Source organism: Bos javanicus, chromosome X (assembly GCF_032452875.1).
Source record: "Bos javanicus breed banteng chromosome X, ARS-OSU_banteng_1.0, whole genome shotgun sequence".
Classification (NCBI taxonomy): Eukaryota; Metazoa; Chordata; class Mammalia; order Artiodactyla; family Bovidae; genus Bos; species Bos javanicus.
Genome location: NC_083897.1, coordinates 68,879,231 through 68,902,319, shown reverse-complemented (window position 1 = coordinate 68,902,319; position 23,089 = coordinate 68,879,231). Strand labels below are relative to the sequence as shown.

Here is a 23,089-nt window from a genome sequence, read left to right as displayed (position 1 = left end):
GCAGTGCATGTTTTTTTGTTTTTAAGAATTAGAAATGTATATGTTCCATTGGAAGTCAAAAAGGGATGGCTATTAAGATGGCTTCTGTTGTGAAGAAAATGTTGGCTCAAATATACATGTTTAGAAAGGTTTTCACTTTGAAATAGGCTTTAAGAGCATGGCAAATCTTGCAGTTATTTTACCAAGAATTGTCAAGAAAAAAAAATTTGAATCACAACAGTTAAAAGTTCACCTCCCTCCCCATTTCCCCCACCACCTTCACACACACACACACACACACACACAATTATAGCTTGTTAGTGCTATTGACTGAAAACAGGCCCAGCAATTTATCAGACTTCCCTTATACAAAAGACAGTTGGCAAGGGCATTTTCACCTAGCAATTAGTTGTACTCAATTTCTATCAGATCAGATCAGATCAGATCAGTCGCTCAGTCGTGTCTGACTCTTTGCGACCCCATGAATCGCAGCACGCCAGGCCTCCCTGTCCATCACCAACTCCCGGAGTTCACTGAGACTCACGTCCATCGAGTCAGTGATGCCATCCAGCCATCTCACCTCTGTCGTCCCCTTCTCCTCTTGCCCCCAATCCCTCCCAGCATCAGAGTCTTTGCCAATGAGTCAACTCTTCGCATGAGGTGGCCAAAGTATTGCACTCAATTTCTATAGCTTCATTTAATTATAAGCACAAAAGGAGTGACCAAAGCTGAAAACTCAGGGCTCTTTATCCTATGACCTCATTCCTTTTTCAGACAACCTACTTCCCTGAACAATCATTCACTTTAGTGACCACGCCTTTGAACAACAATTTATCAAAACAACACACCCATCCCCACAGAAGAGGAACATTTTCTGATAGTGTATAGAAATCCTGGCATAGTAAAGGAGCTATCCACAATCTTTGTTACCAAAGAAAAAGAAAAAAAAAATCATGTAAACAAAGAAAAGCCCAAGCTGAATAATTCTGAGAGCAGAGATCATTCATAAACTCATATTCTTCCCCAGGTTGCTTTCTGGAGTTAAATTTTGTTGCAAGCTTAAAATTTAAATGAATGGTCATCCATATAACACAATTTCTAAGAGGTCTTTTCTTGCATCAAAACATTTTATTCAGTAAAATATTGATGGCTAAAGCACAAAATAATATTTTAAAATGAAATATAGACATACAGAACACCTACAGACTAGATCATGTATGCATGCATGGATTCTAAGTTGCTTCTGTCTTGTTCGACTCTTTGTGACCCTATGGATTGTAGCCGGCCAGGCTTCTTTGTCCATGAGATTCTCCAGGCAAGAGTACCGGAGTGGGTTGCCATGCCCTCCTCCAGGGGATCTTCCCAACTCAGGGATCAAACCCACATCTGTTATGTCTCTTGCATTGGCAGCAGGTTCTTTACCACTAGCACCACTTAGGAAGCCCCCAGATCATGTTTTTCTGTCCTCAATAATGACTCTCCCTAAATAAGCAAATGGGTATTTAGATAATCATGGTGCTTCCTACATAACAGGCACTTAATAAATATGTGCTCAATGAATGATGGGTATTAAAAATATTTTATTTTGATCAATTTCTCTGTCATAACAGAACTGTTCTGTATGCACGGAAAATATCTTGAACATCATAAAAAGCTAAAATTAATGAAAGAGAAATATTTATGTCCAACGTGTATTAACATCAATGCTGTTCATTTGAGGCAGTATTTCATTTTGAATTAATGATGGGTGTTTAACATTCAGGCCTTTTAAAAGGTTGAGACAAAAGGTTTTGTTCTCTTTAGTTTCATGTATTTTCTAGAACTCCACTTATTTATAAGACTACATTCAGTTCTAAAATTCACCTATGACCTTGATTATATCTGCTTCTGATTCTTCCAGTTCATATGAATAAACTTAGTAATTTTAATTCTATCATCAATTTAGATAATTTCACCTGCAACTGGTTTCTATGTTCAATTTTTTCTGAGAAACATTCTATCAGTCAGACAAAATAATACTGAGAGAATCATAAAATATATCTGATCAATTGTAGATAAGAAACAAACATTATATTTGGAGAAATTTAAAATATGTTTATGTCTATAAACACTATTTTAGTTCATAAGAAAGCAATAAAGGAAAAACGTGTGCTAAAAAGCCAGAAATAGAAAATATTAAAGTCTTGCACAAAGCATTTGTTTAAATCTAAAATGTCTACTACACAAACTAAAAAAGAAAAGCAGCGCAATATCATTTCAGTTTCTCAAAGGGATCATATTTTACTACTGGCAATGATATATATTTTTAATCTTATTAATTCTTTTAATATCATCCAAACACAAAAATGCTAAAAACAATTAAAGTAAAAGTTTAATTGAATTCATGATAACCAACCCATTTTCCTAGCTGCCATGGTCACAAACTCAAGCATCAGAATAATTGCTATATACCAACTCAAAATGTCTTTGAAACATGGCATATTAAGGAGAGTATTTAAAAAAATAAAGCTAAATGAAAAAGGTATTAAGTAATGTGTACTTCTTTCTTGTGCTAGGCATGGTATATAATAAAGCTGCTACCACATCTTACCCATTTCATTAACATGAAGGTAATTTCAGGTCAATTTTAGATCTTACCTTATACAATGCCATCCTGTCACTAAACAGGAAGAAAGTAAATAAAATAATAGTTTCTTAGTCACATTCTTTGTGACAGTATCTTAAAGCTTTGCCAAATTATCTTTTAGAAGATTTATGAATGCCCTTTGATATGTAACTCAGCTTGAAATTTTACCTCCCTCTTCCTCACCCAGCCCTTTTCTTTCTTGTCAACTATAAATAACTTCAGACTTCACCCTCTATTCCAATCTCTTTTCTCAGTTTCTGTGGTGATACTTTCTGTCCTTAAGGCTCTTTGTAAATTCCTTTGGGGAACTACATTTCAGGATGGAGCTAGTTCTATGAGGATCACTTAGCAAATATCTGGTAGAAAGAAGGTGATTCTTGTAAAAAGCTCAACCAGCGTGGGCCAGGTTTATTTAAAAGGAAAGTTAAACTATGAAGTATACAATAAAGTGTGACCCTAAAAGCTGTTCTGTGGTCAATGTTTATAACTTGCCAAATTTCAGCTTTAATTTTTTTTCCTATTTATTTTTCTTTTACTAGGAAGTTGATAAGATGTTAATAATAACGTCAGGGTAATTTTAGCATACCCATGATAGTGGCAACTTGCTGTTTCCAACTTTTGCATTGTTTTGAGGCTACTCAGGAATATAGGTGACAGCTACTATGTTGTTCATTAACATCCTAATGCTTAATATTTGAATGCACATTTGCATTATTATTATCACAAAATAATAGTTTTGACTTTTTCTTCCCTTTGACTTCAATGCAGGTGGCATTTTTCTCAAATAGGTAATTATTGCCAGTAAATGCTTGGGTTTTTCTTCTTAATTTCCCCCTCAATTTAAGCTAGGAGTGAAGTAAAACAGTAAAATTGTGGCCCTTATAGTTGTTCATTTACCTATATCTTTAAAAACTTCTTTTTAAAAGAGCTTTATTATATCCTTTATACATGTTGTTTCATATACAACTTAAAATTGTTGTTTTGGGGAAAATAATCCATATTATTTCAAATCAGCATAAGGATATCATTCTGATGGTTACTTTTTGAGCTGTACTTTTTGATACAGTACTACTTGTACTTTTTGATACAGTACTACTTATATCTTGAAGCATAATTTCAGTTTGGACAGAAGTTTCCAGAAAGCTTTAAGACATGAAACTTTAATGTAAAGACAGTCAAAGATGAAAACAGACATAGAGCTGTTATTTTTATATTGTCTTGCAATGTTCTTTCACATTCATTGGCAAGATTATTAGCACAGATATTAAACTAACCCCTTTTAAAACAAATTTATTTTATTTTAAAGGGTGTCTTAGACTTCCACTATTTTTAGCTTTCATATAACAACTGCTTATATCGTGCCTTCCTCAATTCTATATTCACTTTCAATATTCCTTCTACTAAGACATAAATTATCCACCTTGACTATACAAGAACCAGTGTGTCATTTTCAGAAGACTAAACACATATAACAATTCAAATAGACATTTGTGCCTGTCACTTATCCTGGAGCAGTATACTATTTGCTAAACACAAATAACTGCGTGTCACTCCATACATATCATTTTCCCTGCATCACCATATTTGATTTTTTAAAAAAGCTGTTTACTTTTGATATGAAGTGAAGCAGTGAGAACTCATTTTATAAAAAGTTGAGGATTGCTTTATGGTAGGAGTAAAAGAATACCTCAGATTAGATATTCCAATCTAATTCCACAAAAATGAATCATCCTATATTCTAGTTAGATTGTGAAAATCATTGGAACTGATAAACAAATGGTTACAAGCATTAGTAAACTGATAAACAAATGGCTACAGCACTAGAAAAGGACAGCCAGGAGATGGAATTTGGATGACCTTATATTGAATATAAAAGTGCAATCCAAGAGATAATATTCTGTAGAACAGAGCCAGAGAAGCAGGAAGAGAATAAACGAGTTGAAGATTTCCCCCTCTTTGACATAGCTGCCTTTGTGGTACCTGGGAATGGTCGCTCCAAACCAAGCTTTGGTAGGAGGAGGCAGTTTTGAGAGGGGAGAGCACTTCTCCTGAGCCGACAGGGTCCAAAGTCTGAACCACCTTGTTCATGGGCCCACTGTAAGTCCTCACTCGCTGGTACACTATATTTTTTTCTGGAGGCTGCTGAGCTTGGCTTGACTGACGGTAGCAGTGGTAATGCTGGGGCTGGCATGGCAGCACCTCTGGGGACTGCTGAGTCCCACAGCTGCTGCTGCTCATCTCACTCGAATAGCTTGAGCTCATCATCTTCTCAGTGGTCTGCAAGGTAATCCCCAGATGCTCTCCCTAAGGAATAAACAAAGAAAGATCATGAAAGAAAGGGGCAGGAAAGCAGACAAGAAGGCACATGTTGAAACCTTTTATTAACCACCGCGGCCTATTCTGGTGCCAACAAGAGACTAGAGTTACCTGAGCAGCAGCAGAAGCAGGTCCGGCAGCTGCAGAGGAGGCAGCAGAGTAGTCGAGTGCAAAAGCAAAGTGGAGGCACCCCAGTGAGATTGTTCCAGGAAATAGTACTGCCACGCCCCTGAGGGGCGGAATCACCAGGCAGGTTTACCTGCCGGGAGAGGCCCTGCTTTGCTATGGAGATAGCTACAAGGCGGCTCAGTAGGCTAAGGAAGTCTAGGAAGAGCAGGAATGTGGAATTTTAGGGCTAAAGTCAGAGCTTCCAAATTCCACTGTCTTGGAAATTCACTTGAACTGTAAATAGGTAAAGACATGCCCATGCCAAAATTTACTACAGAAAAAAAGTCACAAAAGTCACATGAAGGTAACTTTCCCATGGTTCTTAACCTTAGGAAAGGTAATTTACAAGCACGAATATTACCATTTCAGAGTCTCAGACCAAAATAAGGGATATTAGCATAGGCACCACACTAGTTTTCCCAGATAAATTTGCATTCTTTGTAAAACCCAGCTGGTAACTGCAGTTAAGGGGAATTGCTGTGGGGTCTCCTTCTAGCAACTCTCTAATTTTGGACCTGTTTAATTTGCCCCAGGCCTCATGTGGCTTTCTAATTTAAATTGAGGAAGATTTGTCTAAATGATGAGATCCATTAAGAAAAATCTAACCAGTCCATAAATGCTTTGCATTTTTGCACTTATATATTGTTTTGCATTTTTACAAAGAACTGTATCCTGATTTAATGCTTTTTAAATATCTAGTTCTTAAGGGAGCTGCAAGTCTTAAGAGGTGCCTTAATTGATACAATGAGATTTAAATATCCTTAGCACTTATATTCGGAGAAGGCAATGGCACCCCACTCCAGTACTCTTGCCTGGAAAATCCCATGGGCAGAGGAGCCTGGTAGGCTGCAGTCCATGGGGTCGCGAAGAGTTGGACACGACTGAGCGACTTCCCTTTCACTTTTCACTTTCATGCATTGGAGAAGGAAATGGCAACCCACTCCAGTGTTCTTGCCTGGAGAATCCCAGGGACGGGGAGCCTGGTGGGCTGCCATCTATGGGGTCGCACAGAGTCGGACACGACTGAAGCGACTTGGCAGCAGCAGTAGCACTTATATTTATAACTACCTGAAGTCACAATCATATTGCCTACTTATCCACCAGAGTTTGCCTTGCAAGATATTTCAGCACTACAGAATTATAGAATACTCTCACTGAGGGTGTCTTCAGAAAATGGATGTCTTCATAGTGTGTATATATACCATAGAACCCAGGACACCACCACCATTCTGGAGAGGAAGAAAATATCATCAAACTGGCTAGCCAGATTTTTATCTGCTGAGTGTACAAAAGGCAGTGATTTACTGGTCATTCACCCTGACTATGTGAGGAGCTTTACGTGGAATATCTTCATCCTTACAAATGTATGACGGCTTAGAGGGGAGGAACTGAGGCAGAGACACAAAGAGGCTGAAAATCTTCCCAAAGTTAAACTACTAGTAAATAATGAGTCTGTGATTTGAGCAGACAGCTAACTTTAAGCTCTTAGCTACTGTATTATAATGCTAAGTAAAATTTTAAATTATGTTCTGTATCTGGACATCCAATACATCTTCCAAGTGGAAAAATAAAATAGTTTTGAACCATTAGTACATAAGTGATTTTAAAAATAATCTTTGGGTTTTCACGGGAGAAAGGTAAGAAAATGCTGAAAATGGGCCTTAAATTTTTTAAAATAATTAAAATAATTTATTGTATATTTACATTTATATTTATACGCTGTGTGCAGAGCTTTCAAATCTAATCCTTGTTCATTACAATGCTGTTTCTCAAGGCTTAAAATTTAATTAGGAACATGTGATCTGCTAAACAGCCTGGCAAAATGTCATATCACTAACTTGTTAAAATCATTAATAGTATCATTTTGAATCAGCTTTATATGTGAATGGGGAATGGGTATTACGTGGCGTCATCCAGTTAGCTCTGATTGTTGAAATCTGAATTGGAAATACACACAAACACATACACACAGTGTCATTAATGTCTGCATCCAGTGCTACTAATATCTGCATTCTAATAACTACAGTAAGAGATTGAGATGAAAAATAAAAATTCTTTCATCCATACCTGCCCTTCATATTTCTTGGATATATGGCATTTTGAGGCAACCACCTTAATGCAATCAGTAAAAATTAATGTGTGAAACTGACACCTTCTTTTAATTCCTGAGCCTCATCCATCAGTTTTCTACATGCTTGGGTACGAAGAAGAAAGAGTTTGAAGCTCAGGGATAGTATTAATACAAAGAAAGGAAATTAGACACTCTCTGGCAGACAAACCACATCTAAGTATGAAATAGATGTTGACCACCCTTGCTCACCTCAGAGAGGTTTATCAATCATTCTCACCAAAGTTTGTGCTCCTTCTCTGAGACGTCATTATGCCTTCATTGATCTGCTTAGACAATTCTTTTATTTCTCCTTTATGAAGATAATGTTAAAACTCACCTATTTTTGGTTAATAAATGCATATAAATATATTTGACCATTTAATTACTGTACTTGTTCTGTTTTATGCTGGAAAACCCAAGGAATTGACACTTAAACAAGCTTCATGATTGTGCTATGCTTCTTATATTAGTGGATGAAATAGTAAGAGTTGATTTCTTATTCTCAGCTGCAGACTTATTCAGAGAACACTTAATTATATTTCTAGCAGTTATTTTGTTTCACTCAGTAATATAGATACTTTATATGTAGTACTGAAAAAACTTAATTTATCATGATGGCTTTGATTTCCCCTTAGAAGCTAATTTGGTTCTAACAGACCTTTAAAAATCTTTAGTGTTTTTTATTATAAAAATAATATATTGATTCTTTAAAAAATAAAATAAAGACATGAAAAAGTAGAAAATGAAACTTCCCATATTGATGGTGAGCAAGGGATAGAGTAAGGATGGGGAATGTCTACCTTATGTATTATTGGTAATAAAGAAAGTGATTTACATCTTGACTAAGCTGTTTTGACAACCATTTGAAAATTTCCTGATTTTACCTTTTGCATAAAATTGTTACTAGATTTAAATACCTGCTAACTGTAATATGCTACCCAGATATAAAGTTTTAAAATATATTATTCAGTCTATGTGGTGTGTTACTTTGCCAACAAAGGTCCGTCTAGTCAAGGCTATGGTTTTTCCAGTGGTCATGTATGGATGTGAGAATTGGACTGTGAAGAAAGCTGAGCACCGAAGAATTGATGCTTTTCAACTGTGGTGTTGGAGAAGACTCTTGAGAGTCCCTTGGACTTCAAGGAGATCCAACCAGTCCATTCTGAAGGAGATCAGCCCTGGGATTTGTTTGGAAGGAATGATGCTAAAGCTGAAATTCCAGTACTTTGGCCACCTCATGCGAAGAGTTGACTCATTGGAAAAGACTCTGATTCTGGGAGGGATTGGGGGAAGGAGGAGAAGGGGACGACAGAGGATGAGTTGGCTTGATGGCATCACTGACTCGATGGATGTGAGTCTGAGTGAACTCTGCGAGTTGATGATGGACAGGCAGGCCTGGCGTGCTGCGATTCATGGGGTCGCAAAGAGTCGGACACGACTGAGCGACTAAACTGAACTGAACTGAGTCATGGAAAAGCAATTATGAATGTCCCAAGAGGTTACAGGTCTGATTTCTGTAAAGCTTAGCTACCTAAAACCGTTCAGTTCAGTTCAGTTGCTCAGTCGTGTCTGACTCTTTGTGACACCAAGAATCGCAGCACGCCAGGCCTCCCTGTCCATCACCAACTCCCGGAGTTCAGTCAGACTCACGTCCATTGAGTCAGTGATGCCATCCAGCCATCTCATCCTCTGTCATCCCCTTCTCCTCCTGCCTCCAATCCCTCCCAGCATCAGTCTTTTCCAATGAGTCAACTCTTCGCATGAGGTGGCCAAAATACTGGAGTTTCAGCTTTAGCATCAGTCCTTCCAAAGAAATCCCAGGGCTGATCTCCTTCAGAATGGACTGGTTGGATCTCCTTGCAGTCCAAAAGACTCAAGAGTCTTTTCCAACACCACAGTTCAAAAGCATCAATTCTTCGGCACTCAGCCTTCTTCACAGTCCAACTCTCACATCCATACATGACTACAGGAAAAACCATAGCCTTGACTAGATGGACCTTTGTTGGCAAAGTAATGTCTCTGCTTTTCAGTAGGCTATCTAGATTGGTCATAACTTTCCTTCCAAGGAGTAAATGTCTTTTAATTTCATGGCTGCAGTCACCATCTGCAGTGATTTTGGAGCTCAAAAAAATAAAGTCTGACACTGTTTCCATTGTTTCCCCATCTATTTCCCATGAAGTGATGGGACTGGATGCCATGATCTTCGTTTTCTGAATGTTGAGCTTTAAGTCAACTTTTTCACTCTCCACTTTACTTTCATCAAGAGGCTTTTTAGTTCCTCTTCACTTTCTGCCATAAGGGTGGTGTCATCTGTATATCTGAGGTTATTGATATTTCTCCCGGCAAACTTAAATTGAAGAAAGTAGGGAAAACCACTAGACCATTCAGGCATGACCTAAATCAAATCCCTTATGATTATACAGTGGAAGTGAGAAATAGATTTAAGGGCCTAGATCTGATAGATAGAGTGCCTGATGAACTATGGACGGAGGTTCGTGACATTGTACAGGAGACAGGGATCAAGACGACCCCCATGGAAAAGAAATGCAAAAAAGCAAAATGGCTGTCTGGGGAGGCCTTACAAATAGCTGTGGAAAGAAGAGAAGCAAAAAGCAAAGGAGAAAAGGAAAGATATAAGCATCTGAATGCAGAGTTCCAAAGAATAGCAAGAAGATATAAGAAAGCCTTCCTCAGCAATCAATGCAAAGAAATAGAGGGAAACAACAGAATGGGAAAAACTAGAGATCTCTTCAAGAAAATTAGAGATACCAAGGGAACATTTTATTCAAAGATGGGCTCAATAAAGGACAGAAATGGTATGGACCTAACAGAAGCAAAAGATATTAAGAAGAGGTGGCAAGAATACACAGAAGAACTGTACAGAGAAAATCTTCATGACCCAGATAATCATGGTTGTGTGGTCACTCATCTAGAGCCAGACATCCTGGAATGTGAAGTTAAATGGGCCTTAGAAATCATTACTATGAACAAAGCTAGTAGAGGTGATGGAATTCCAGTTGAACTATTTCAAATCCTGAAAGATGATGCTGTGAAAGTATTGCACTCAGTATGCCAGCAAATTTGGAAAACTCAGCAGTGGCCACAGGACTGGAAAAGGTCAGTTTTCATTCCAATCTCAAAGAAAGGCAATACCAAAGAATGCTCAAACTACCGCACAATTGCACTCATCTCACATGCTAGTAAAGTAATGCTAAAAATTCTCCAAGCCAGGCTTCAGCAATACTTGAACCGTGAACTTCCTGATGTTCAAGCTGGTTTTAGAAAAGGCAGAAGAACCAGAGATCAAATTACCAACATCCGCTGGATCATGGAAAAAGCAAGAGAGTTCCAGAAAAACATCTCTTTCTGCTTTATTGACTATGCCAAAGCCTTTGACTCTGTGGATCACGATAAACTGTGGAAAATTCTGAGAGATGGGAATACCAGACGACCTGACCTGCCTCTTGAGAAATCTGTATGCAGGTCAGGAAGCAACAGTTAGAACTGGACATGGAACAACAGACTGGTTCCAAATAGGAAAGGGAGTACGTCAAGGCTGTATATTGTCACCCTGCTTATTTAACTTATATGCAGAGTACATCATGAGAAACGCTGGACTGGAGGAAACACAAGCTGGAATCAAGATTACCTAAAACCATTAAGGTAAAACAACTCAGTAATTTATCAAAATTAATGTACAGAACCATCTTAGAATATTAAATAATAAAACTAATTATAAATTTAACACCAAATGAGTTTAATCAGCATCAGCAGTGGAGTTTTTATTTGTATAACTAATCCTGAATCTCCTGTTTCATGGGGCTCGTGCTCAAATCTACTTTAAGCACTGGCCCATTGCTTCAGGCTAATGCTGTAATGGCTAAAGGTAGAATTAAAAGCAAAGTTATTTAGGTTTTTACTTTTCCTTACTCTATGTTCAGGGAGAAGTATGTTCATAAAGAAAGGGTCAATGAACAATGGTCAGAGGAAGCTAAAGGCCAAGGTAGTGAGATGATTGTGGGAAAGCACCTATGTTTTACTAAATGGGTCCAAGTCACTTGATTCAGCAGAACTCCTTTCCACCCTCTGACAGAACTTACAGTAGAGCTTGCATAACTGCTATTGGGAAACTTTAGACTAGGCAATGTTTCAGAATATCAAATATGAAAAATCATTTTCTTGGTTTTTAAAAAATGAATGGTGAAGTTTACATACTGAGCAGTTTTGTCTGCTATCAAGTCAAAAGTCTATTTCAAATTATCAAGTGTCTGATGATGTACATACTTAGAATAGAGATAATCAATCCTTGAAAGCCCCTTGATATCTCCTACTATGATATCTGAATCTCTGCCCATAAGTAAATTTTAAGTGTGCATAATTTTTCTCAGAACTCACTAATTCCAATGTTCCAGGAGCCACACTAGAGAAAATCAGACTTGGATCCAAGACAGAGTAAATAACTCCTCTGTATGATTTGAATGCTGCTGAACAGGCACCAAACCTCTATGATTCTGGCAGATCCCCAGAGATACCTGACCTTTCCTGTAAAAAAGATTACTTTAGAGGAGCATTTCTCAAACTGTGTCCTAAATAACACTAGTCTACTGTGTTATATCTGGAAAAGTTATTTATGACCAAGTAAGTCTAAGAAATACTTGATGTAGGGAAAGAGCAAATTAGCCAAGATAGTGTGATCAGGCTCTCTCACCCCACAGCCTCCTGCTCTTGCCCCACATTTTGTAAATAATGTTTATGTAACAGCTAAGATCACTTATAGAACTGTGCATGCACGTTACTAAGTACTCACTTGACCATGAGCTGTTTTGTGTGGTACGCCTGTATGATCTTCACCATGAAAGCACTGGCTACTGCTCCATTGGGGCTACATTGGAACGACATCATGATTATGTTATATAAGGTAATGTTATGGCTCCATTATGGTTATCCTGTGGCTACTGCTACGGTTGCCGGGTCAGCCAAAAGAGAGGCTGTGTAATGTTTGCCCCGCCAACCAGGAGAGAATAAACGTATCTGCAGTTCCTATGGCTCCTCAAATCTCCTTCCAGCCTCTTAGCCCACGCTTTGCCTACCCTGGGTTCAGCAAACAGTGCGAACAGCATGAACAGAGAGACAACCAGTGTCACCAACAGGATGAAGAGCAATGATACACTTGGTTAACTATAATTTGAGAAGTAGCTTTACTGACATGGGCTTCCCTATAGCTCAGCTGGTAAAGAATCTGCCTGCAGTGTGGGAAACCTCGGTTCAATCCCTGGGTTGAGAAGATCCCCTGGAGAAGGGAACTGCTACACACTACAGTATTCTGGCCTGGATAATTCCATGGACTGTATACAGGGGTTTCAAAGAGTCTGACATGACTGAGTGACTTTCACTTTCACTTTACTGACATAATTCTTATAGCCTTTCATAAGCTAATGGACATTGTAATCTTTTTAATGGATCAATGCTACATAGAAATTTTCAAGTTTTGTTGGTGATGAAATACATTTTGTGTGGAATAACTTTAGTGACCAGTGCTCTTCAGACCTTTTTCTTCCATATGTTTCAAGCTAAGCTCATTAAGTGGGAATTCATAACTAGGTTATAATTCTACAATATAATAAAAACATACAAAGACCATTTGATCAGTCATATAACTATATCAGTGATACTTGAACCAGAAGCAGCAGCTTCCTTGGCAGAATTTTTAGAAATGAAAATTCTTTTTTAAGAAATTTATTTATTTTAATTGGAGGCCAATTACTTTACAATATTGTAGTGGTTTTTGCCATACACTGACCCCACCCCACATCTACTGAGTCAAAGATTCTAGGAGTATGGCCCAACAATCTGTTTAACAAGAACTTCTGGTGATTCTGGGCTTCCCTGGTGGCTCAGATGGTAAAAAATCTGCCTACAATTCTGGAGACCCGGGTGTGATCCCTGGGTTGGGAAAATATCTTAGAGAAGGGAATGGCTACCCAATCCAGTATTCCTGCCTGGAGAATTCCATGGACAGAGAAGCCTGGCAGCAGGCTACAGTCCATGGAGTCACAAAGAGTTGGACACTACTGAGTGACTTTCACTTTTTCACTTTTTCTGGTGATTGTGTTCCACAATACAGTTTGAAAATCCCTGAATTATATCAGTGTGTTGGGGACAGGCTTGGACAAAAGAGGAAGGTGGTAGTGCCAGAGAGATGAGACTTCCTATGTATTGGATAAGAAACTGTAAACATCTGAGGAGTGAGTGACATAGAGGTGAACTACAACCCTGGGTAATGGTCACGTTGTTCTATATATAGGAAGAAGGTAGGAGGAGAATGAACTACAGTGTAGTACATTAATTATAGCTAAGATGTCTTGATATTAAGAATATTTTCATTTTAATAAAAAGAGAATATTGAAGGCTAAGTGGTATAGTATCAATGAGCATAGCTTAGCAGTCAGACAGACCTGGATTTAAATTTTTACTCCATCACATTTTAGCTCCATGGCCTGGAAAATTATGTTACTTTTCTTTTTTTTTTCTTTTGTTTTATTTTATTATTTTTTATTTTAATTTTATTTTTAAACTTTACATAATTGTATTAGTTTTGCCAAATATCAAAATGAATCCGCCACAGGTATACATGTGTTAGCTTTAATGATTCTCAATGAAATGGATAATAGCCCCTAACAACTGGCTTGTAGTGTAGATTAGATAAAATGCATGTAAAGTGTTTAGCATGCTGTCTGGTACCTAGTAGCTACACAATAAATGGGAGTTCTTAACATTATGATCTAGATTTGGCTTGAGATAAAGAAAGGGCTTGCTCTGGCTTTGAAGATATAAATCTGCCTATAGTAGAAAGTATCATATGAAACAGGTCTGACTTGAGAAAAGGGAAAACATCAGAAGTGGGGAAATGTCAGATGACACAGTTACAGAGAAGCCTCAATCAAATTAACAAGAAGGAAAGAGAATGAAGCTTGATTGCAAAGCTTTCGCTTATAATTTTAAAAGCTTGGGTAAGATGGAAGAGCTTAGTTAGAAGGTAAATTCCCGCGGTGTCTGCTCTAGGTATCTGTGTTGTAATGTAGAGAAGTTTTAAGGAGTAATTTTAATGTAATCAAATTATTTAAAAATAAGTTACAAAAGTATCAAAAGCAAATATAAGACAGGAAATAATAAGTATAAGAACTGAAATTAATGAGATTCAGAACAGAGAAAGAATAGAGAAAATAAATTTAAAAAAAGATGGTTCTTTGAAAAAAATCAATAAAAATTGATAATCCTCTAACAAATGAAGGTTAAAAAAAGCACAGATAACCAAAATAATGAATTAAAGAGGAGATATCACTACTGACTCTACAGCCATTAATAGGATAATAAAGTACCTTATGAACATGCACATACATCCTCCAACTTAGATAAAATGGACCAGTTCCTTGAAAACCATAAGCTACCATAATTCACACAAGGTCAATTCTATATCTATAAAAGAACCAGAATTCATAATCCTAAACCTTCCAAAAAGAAAAATACTGAGTTTCAACAAATATTTAGGGGGAAAAAATCAATATATTTTCTATACAATCTCTTCCAGAAAACAGAAGGGGAAGGAACAATGTGTTTTAAGACCAGCATTAAAAGCAAAAAAAAAAAAAAAAAAAAAAACTATAAAATATTAACCAACATGAGCATAAACTCAAAAATCCTCAATGAAATATTAACAATTCAAATCCAATAATAATATAAAAACAATAATATATTATCAACAAGTGGAATTTATCTCAGGAATGCAAGACTTTTCAACATTTGAAAATCAATCAATATAATTCACTGTATCCACAAATCAAAAAAGAAAAAAAAATATGTATAATCATTTCAGTCAATGAGATAAAGCAGTTAACAGAATCCTATATTCATGACTGATGATAAATCTGATGGCGGACATCTGAAAAAAAAAAAAAACAAAACCTACAGCTAATGGTGAAGGACTGTTTTCCACTACAATCAGAAACTAGGATTTCCCGGGTGGCACTAATGGTAAAGAACCTGCCTACCAATGCAGGAGAGGCTGAAGACAAGGGTTTAATCTCTGGGTTGGAAAGATCCACTAGAGGAGGGCATGGCAACCCACTCCAGTATTCTTGCTTGGAGAATCCCATGGACAGAGAAGTCTGGCATGCTACAGTCCAGAAGGTCACAAAGAGTTAGACATGACTAAGGTGACTTATACACACACACAATCAAAAACTAGCAAACATATCTGCTCTTACCACTTCTTGAAGCCCTTGATGGTGAAAAAGGGAAGAAAACAAAATAAAATGATTTCAAATTTGAAAGGAAAACAATAATGAAACTGCCCCATCTGCAAATGACATGTTTGTCTATGTACACAATCCCAAGTAGTCTACAAAAAGCCTCTGTAACTAATATAAGTGAGTTTGGGATGGCTTCAGGTTATAAGATGGACATGTAAAAATCAATATTTCTACACACCAATATCAATACACACCAATGAACAAATGGAAATTGAAATAAAAATAAACAATATCTTTCACAATATACCCCAGGGAAATATTAAAGTCTATATCAAATAATACATGAGCTATATGATAAAAACTACAAAACATTGATGAAAGTAATCAAATAAGTCAGATTCTTTATTGTTTAAGCCACCAGGGAAGCTCAAATAAGGCCTAAGAAAACAGAAAACACTCCATACTCATGGACTGAAAGTTTCCAAACAGTGATAATGCCAATTCTCTCCAAATTTGTTTGTGAATATAATGCAATACCAATTAAAAATCCCCAAAAGATTCTTTGTATATATAAACAAGTAGTTTCTAATAATTACATTGAAGGATAAGGGTACTAAAATAGCCATAGTCATATTAATTTTGGGAAAAAAAAAGCAAAGTTGAAGGACACACACTACTCAATATGAAGATCTACTGTAAAGCTACAATAATCAAGACTATGTAGCATTGGAGAAAAGATCGATACTTAGATCAGTGAAATCAGAAGAGAGATTCCAGATACAGCCAGATATGGTCACAAATATGGTCAACCAACTTTTGACAAAGATGTAAAGACAATTCAATGGAGAAAGGCAAGTCTTTACAACAAATGGTACTGAAAAAACTGAATATACACGTGCAAAAAAAAAAAAAACTGATGAACTTAATCCTAAACATTTCACCATATGCAAAAGAGCCCATAATAGAGCATGGTTGTTGTTCACTCTCCAAGTCATGTCCGACTCTTCACTACCCCGTGGACTGCAGCATGCCAGAGCTCCCTGTCCCTCACCATCTCCTGGAGTTTGCCCAAATTTATGTCCATTGCTTCAGTGATGCCATCCAACCATCTCATAGATCATAGACCTAAATTTAATACTATAAAACCCATAGAAGAACACATAGGCACAAATTTTCATACCCTGGGGTTGAATAAAGACCTCTTAATTATGACATCAAAAGCAAAATTCATAAAATCCTCACTAACTTGTATTTCACCAGAATTAATTACTTTGCTCTGCTATGGACACCAAAAATAAAATTAGAAGACAAGCTACAGTCTGGCAAACAAGGTTTGCAAATTGCTTATCTGATCAAGGGGTTTCCCTGGTGGCTCAGATGGTAAAGCATCTGCCAGCAGTGTGGGAGGCTCGGATTCTATCTCTGGGTTGGGAAGATACCTTGGATATGGAAATGGCAACCCACTCCAGTACTCTTGCCTGGAAAATCTCAAGGATGGAGGAGCCTGGTAGGCTACAGTCCATGGGGTTGCAAAGAGTCTGACACAACTGAGTGACTTCACTTTTACTTTTATCTGATAAAAGACTTGTAACCAGAATAGACTTTTAAAACTCCCAAACCAAAACAATAAGAAACAAGTCAATTTCTTTTTTTTTAAATCTCAGTTTTATTTATTTATTTTACTTTACAATATTGTATTGGTTTTGCCATACATTGACATGAAGCCACCATGGGTGTACATGTGCTCCCCATCCTGAACCCCCCACCCACCTCCCTCCCCATCCCATCCCTCTGGGTCATCCCAGTGCACCATCCCCGAGCACCCTGTATCATGCCTCGAACCTGGACTGGCGATTCGTTTCACATGTGATAACTTACATGTTTCAATGCCATTCTCCCAAATCATCCTGCTCTCGCCCTCTCCCACAGAGTCCAAAAGACTGTTCTATACATCTGTGTCTCTTTTGCTGTCTCGCATACAGGGTTATTATTACCATCTTTCTAAATTCCATATATATGCGTAATACTGTGTTGGTGTTTTTCTTTCTGGCTTCCTTCACTCTGTATAATCGGCTCCAGTCTCATCCACCTCATTAGAACTGATTCAAATGTATTCTTTTTAATGGCTGGGTAATATTCCATTGTGTATGTGTACCACAGCTTTCTTATCCATTCATCTACTGATGGACATCTAGGTTGCTTCCGTGTCCTGGATATTATAAACAGTGCTGCGATGAACATTGGGGGTACATGTGTCTCTTTCAATTCTGGTTTCCTTGGTGTGTATGCCCAGCAGTGGGATTGCTGGGTCATATGGCAGTTCTATTTCCAGTTTTTTAAGGAATCTCCACTCTGTTCTCCATAGTGGCTGTACTAGTTCCCACCAACAGTGTAAGAGGGTTCCTTTTTCTCAGTACCCTCTCCAGCATTTATTGAACAAGCCAATTTATAAAAACGGATAAAAGATTTTGACAAACACATCACCAAAGAAGATAAATGGATTACAAGTAAGCATATGAAATGTCTCTGCTTTTCAATAGGCTGTCTAGGTTTGTCATAGCTTTTCTTCCAAGGAGGAAGCGTCTTTTAATTTTGTGACTGCGGTCACCATCTACAGTGATTTTAAAGCCCAAGAAAATAAAGTCTTGAGGGGTGGTCCTAAGATGGTGGAGGAAAATGACAGGGGGACCACTTTTCCCCCCACAAATTCATTGAAAGATCATTTGAACGCCGAGCAAATACCACAAAACAACTTCTGAACAATGGAGGAGGACATCAGGCACTCAGAAAGGCAGCCCATTGTCTTAGAAAGGAGGTAGGACAAAATATAAAAGATAAAAAGAGAGACAAAAGAGTTAGTGATGGAGACCCATCCCGGGGAGGGAGTCTTAAAAGAGAAGTTTCCAAGCACCAGGAGACCCTCTCACTGGCGGGTCTGTGGGGAGTTTTGGAATCTCAGAAGGCAACATAACCGGGAGGAAAAAATAAATAAATGAAACCCACAGATTACGCGCCTAACTGCAACTTCCAGCAGAGAAGCAGCCCAGATGTTCGTGTCTGTCACCAGCAAGTGGGGGCTGAACAGGGAGGTGTGGGCTGCACTGCTTAGGGTAAAAACTGGGCCTGAATGCCCTGAGGGCAATCTTAGGGAGCTAATGTGAGATAGCAACCCAAACTGTGGGATAGCCAGAGAGGAAAAAAAAAAGGAATTAAGAGAAAGAGAACTTTCCTGTGAAAAGCTCTAACCTAAGGCACTGCTGGGCTGCTCACAGAACAAAGGACTGAGTTAATACCAGAGGAGAGCTAGCAGGCTGCAGACTGGCCCATCCCCTGCTGGAGGTAGGGAGGCAGGCGGGCGCCAGCCAGAGCCAGAAGGAAAGAGGTAAACTCTGCCCCAGAGACGGAATCCCCTGCCAAACTGCGAGCAGGTTCTCAGTTGTTAACCAAGTCTTCCTGGGATATTAGATAGTTGACATCCATCAGGAGGGTCGCAGCCAGAGATCAGCTCCCCAGAGGAGACACAAGGCACACCTGAGATGCGGCTGCGCACCAAGGAAAGCAAGCGGCTGGGACCAGGGAGGGGATAAGACGCCCTGCACCTGGTGAGTGTGCTCTCACCAAGCACCTGGTTGCCTGAGCTGCTTGGACCTGGGAAGGGCACAAACCGCGAGCACGAAACACAGGCCCAACTGAATCCGTGCCTTTGTGGAGTACCCAAGAACCTGAACGGTGTAGATCTGGGAAATGCATGCAACCCAGGGCCCACCCAGAAAGTTCCCCAGCAGAGCAACCTGGAGCCTAAGCAGTGTAGACCAGGAAAGCACAAATGCCGTGAGCTGGGACAAGCTCAGTGTGACCCAGACACTGCAAGCACTCCACACACCCGCCAGTGATATTTGTTTGCAGTGTTCCTCACTCCCAGCAGCACAATTGAACAAGTGAGCCTAAATAAATGACCACCTTCGCCCCCTTGTGTCAGAGCATAAGTTAGATGCTGAAGAGACTTGCAAACTGCTGCTGCTGCTGCTAAGTCGCTTCAGTCGTGTCTGACTCTATGCAACCCCATAGATGGCAGCCCACCAGGCTCCCCCGTCCCTGGGATTCTCCAGGCAAGAATACTGGAATGGGGTGCCATTGCATTCTCCCTTGCAAACTGAGGAAGCCAAAATAAACCAAGAAGAGGGAACAGCTCTGGAAGTGACAGGTGCAACAGGTTAAAACCATGTAGTTAGCACTGATTACATTGGAAGGGACCTATAGGCTTTGAGAAGAAATATAATGTGGAGCAAGGAACTATCTGAAACTGAACTGACCACACACTGCCCTCAACAGCTCCAGAAAATTTCCTAGATATATTTTACTATTATCATTTTTAAATTTCTTTTTAATTGTTTTTATTTTTAGGTTTTATTAATCCTTTAATTTTCATTTTTAAAACCTACTTTTACCTTGAAAAAAAAAGACCCTATTTTTAAAGCAAATTTCGTATTTTTTAATATAATTTTTGTGATTTTTGTCTTTTTTTAATATTGTATTTTTGAGAGTCTAACCTCTACTCTAGATTTTTAATCTTTGCTTTTTGGTAATTGTTATCAATTTTGTATCTTTAAGAATCCAATCTTCAGTACTCATTTTTACTTAGGAGTGTGATTACTGGCTTGATTGCTCTCTCCCCTTTTGACTCTACTTTCTCTCCCCCAGGTCACCTCTATCTCCTCCCTCCCCCTTCTCTTCTCTACTTAACTTTGTGAATCTCTTTGGGTGTTCTGGGCTGTGGAGAAAACTTAGCGAACTGATCACAGGCTAGATTGGTCTCTCTCCTTTTGACAGCCCCTCCCCTCCTCCTGGTCACCTCTATCTCCTTCCTCCCTTTTCTCTTCTCTATGGAACTTCATGAACCACTCTGAGTGTTCCAGACTGTGGAGAGCAAATAGGGAATGGATTACTGGTTAGACTGCTCTCTCCCCTTTTAATTCCCCCTCTTCCTGGTCACCTCTATCTCCCTCCTCCCTCTTCTCTTCTTCATGTAACTCTGTGAACCTCTCTGGGTATCCCTCACTGTGGAGAATCTTTTGACCATTAAACTAGATGTGTTGTCACTGGTGCTGTATGGATGGAGAAGTCTTGAGGCTACTACAAGAATAAGACTGAAAGCCAGAGGGAGAGGCCTAAATCCAAAACTTGAGATAACCAGAAATCTTCTGACTCCAGGGACCATTAATCGACAAAAGCTCATCCAAAAGCCTCCATACCTACACTGAAACCAAGCTCCACCAAAGAGCCAACAAGTTTCAGAGCAAGACATACCAAGCTAATTCTCCAACAAAGCTGGAACATGAATCCAAGCACAAAAATGCAGGCGGCCAAAAGTCACACCAAACCCACAGACACCTCAAAACTCACTACTGGACATTTGATTGCACTCGAGACAGAAGAAATGAAGCTCCACCCACCAGAACACTGACGCAAGCTTCCCTAACCAGGAAACCTTGAGTGACAAGCCACTCATCCAACCCCACCCACAGGGAGCAACCTCCACAATAAAGAGGAACCACAAACTTCCAGCACACAGAGAGGCCACCCCAAACACAGCAACCTAAACAAGATGAAAAGGCAGAAAAATATTCAGCAGGTAAAGGAACATGATAAATGTCCACCAAACCAAACCAAAGAGGAGGAGATAGGGAGTCTAACTGAAAAATAATTCAGAATAATGATAGTAAAAATGATCCAAAATCTGGAAAACAAAATGGAGTTACAGATAAATAGTCTGGAGAGAAGGATTGAGAAGATGCAAGAAAAGTTTAACAAGGACCTAGAAGAAATTAAAAAAAAGTCAATCAATAATAATGCAATAGCTGAGATCAAAAACACTGTGGAGGGAACCAATAGTAGAATAACTGAGGCAGAAGAGAGGATAAGTGAAGTGGAAGATAGAATGGTGGGAAAAAATGGCAGAGAGGAAAAAAGAAAAAAGAATTAAAAGAAATGAGGATAACCTCAGAGACATCTGGGACAATGTCAAATGCCCCAACATTCGAATCATAGGAGTCCCAGAAGAAGACAGAAACAAAGGCCATGAGAAAATATTTGAGATAATAGTTGAAATCTTCCCTAAAATGGGGAGGAAATAGCCACCCAAGTCCAAGAAACCCAGAGAGTCCCAAACAGGATAAACTCAAGGTGAAACACCCCAAAACACATATCAAATGAATGAAGATCAAACACAAAGAAAAAATATTAAAAGCAGCAAGGAGAAAACAAAAATTAACCCACAAGGGGATCCCCATCAGGATAACAGCTGATCTTTCAAGAGAAACTCTTCAAGCCAGAAGGGAATGGCAGGGCATACTTAAAGGGATGAAAGAGAAAAACCTACAACCCAGATTACTGTACCCAGCAAGGATCCCATTCAAATATGAAGGAGAAATCAAAAGCTTTACAGACAAGCAAAAGTTGAGAGAATTCAGCACCACCAAACCACCTCTTTAACAAATGCTAAAGGATCTTCTCTAGACAGGAAACAAGAAAAGGTTTATAAACTTGAAACCAAAACAATAAAGTAAATGGCAATGGGATCATACTTATAAATAATTACCTTAAATTTAAATGGGTTGATGCCCCAACAAAAAGACAAAGACTGCCGGAAGGGATAAAAAAAAAAAAAAAAAAAAAAAAAGACCCCTATATATGTTGTTCTACAAGAGACCCACCTCGAAACAAGGGACACACACAGACTGAAAGTGAAGGGCTGGAAAAAGATATTCCATGCAAATGGAGATGAAAAGAAAGCAGGAATAGCAATACTTCAATTCAGTTCAGTTCAGTCACTCAGTCGTGTTTGACTCTTTGCAACCCCATGAATTGCAGCACGCCAGGCCTCCCTGTCCATCACCATCTCCCAGAGTTCACTCAAACTCACGTCCACCAAGTCAGTGATGCCATCCAGCCATCTCATCCTCTGTTGTCCCCTTTTCCTCCTGCCCACGATCCCTCCCAGCATCAGAGTCTTTTCCAATGAGTCAACTCTTCGCATGAGGTGGCCAAAGTACTGGAGTTTCAGCCTTAGCATCATTCCTTCCAAAGAACACCCACTTAGACTTTGAAATAAGGGCCGTGAAAAGAGACAAAGAAGGACACTATGTAATGATCAAAGGATCAATCCAAAAAGAAGATATAACAATTATAAATATACATGCATCCAACATAGGAGCACCACAATATGTAAGGCAAATGCTAACAAATATGAAAGGGGAAATTAACAGTAACACAATAAGAGTGGGAAACTTTAATACCCCACTCACACCTATGGATAGATCAATGAAACAGAAAATTAACAAGGAAACACAAACTTTAAATGATACAATGGACCAGATAGACCTAATTAATATCTATAGGACATTTCACTCTAAACAATGAATTTCACCTTTTTCTCAAGGGCACACAAAACCTTCTCCAGGAAAGATCACATCATGGGCCATAAATCTAGACTTGGTAAATTCAAAAATTGAAATCATCTCAAGCATCTTTTTTGATCACAATGCAGTAAGATTAAATGTCAACTACAGGAAAAAAACTATGAAATATACAAACATATGGAGGCTAAACAACATATTTCTGAATGGCCAACAAATCACAGAA

At 38.6% G+C, this 23,089-nt stretch overlaps 1 protein-coding gene across 2 annotated transcripts in view; it reads right to left on the bottom strand.

Annotated features, from left to right (window-relative positions):
• Window positions 1–5,140, bottom strand: part of POF1B (POF1B actin binding protein) — a 101,346-nt gene extending 96,206 nt beyond the window's left edge. For both annotated transcript variants that reach the window (XM_061409561.1, XM_061409562.1), the window contains exons 1-2: window positions 5,033–5,140; window positions 4,586–4,909 (exon numbers count right to left, since the gene is read on the bottom strand). In XM_061409561.1, coding sequence (XP_061265545.1) covers window positions 4,586–4,870 — 285 coding nt within the window. In that variant the 5' untranslated portion in view covers window positions 4,871–4,909; window positions 5,033–5,140. The remainder of the gene's footprint in view (window positions 1–4,585; window positions 4,910–5,032) is intronic.
• Window positions 5,141–23,089: the final 17,949 nt, after the last annotated feature.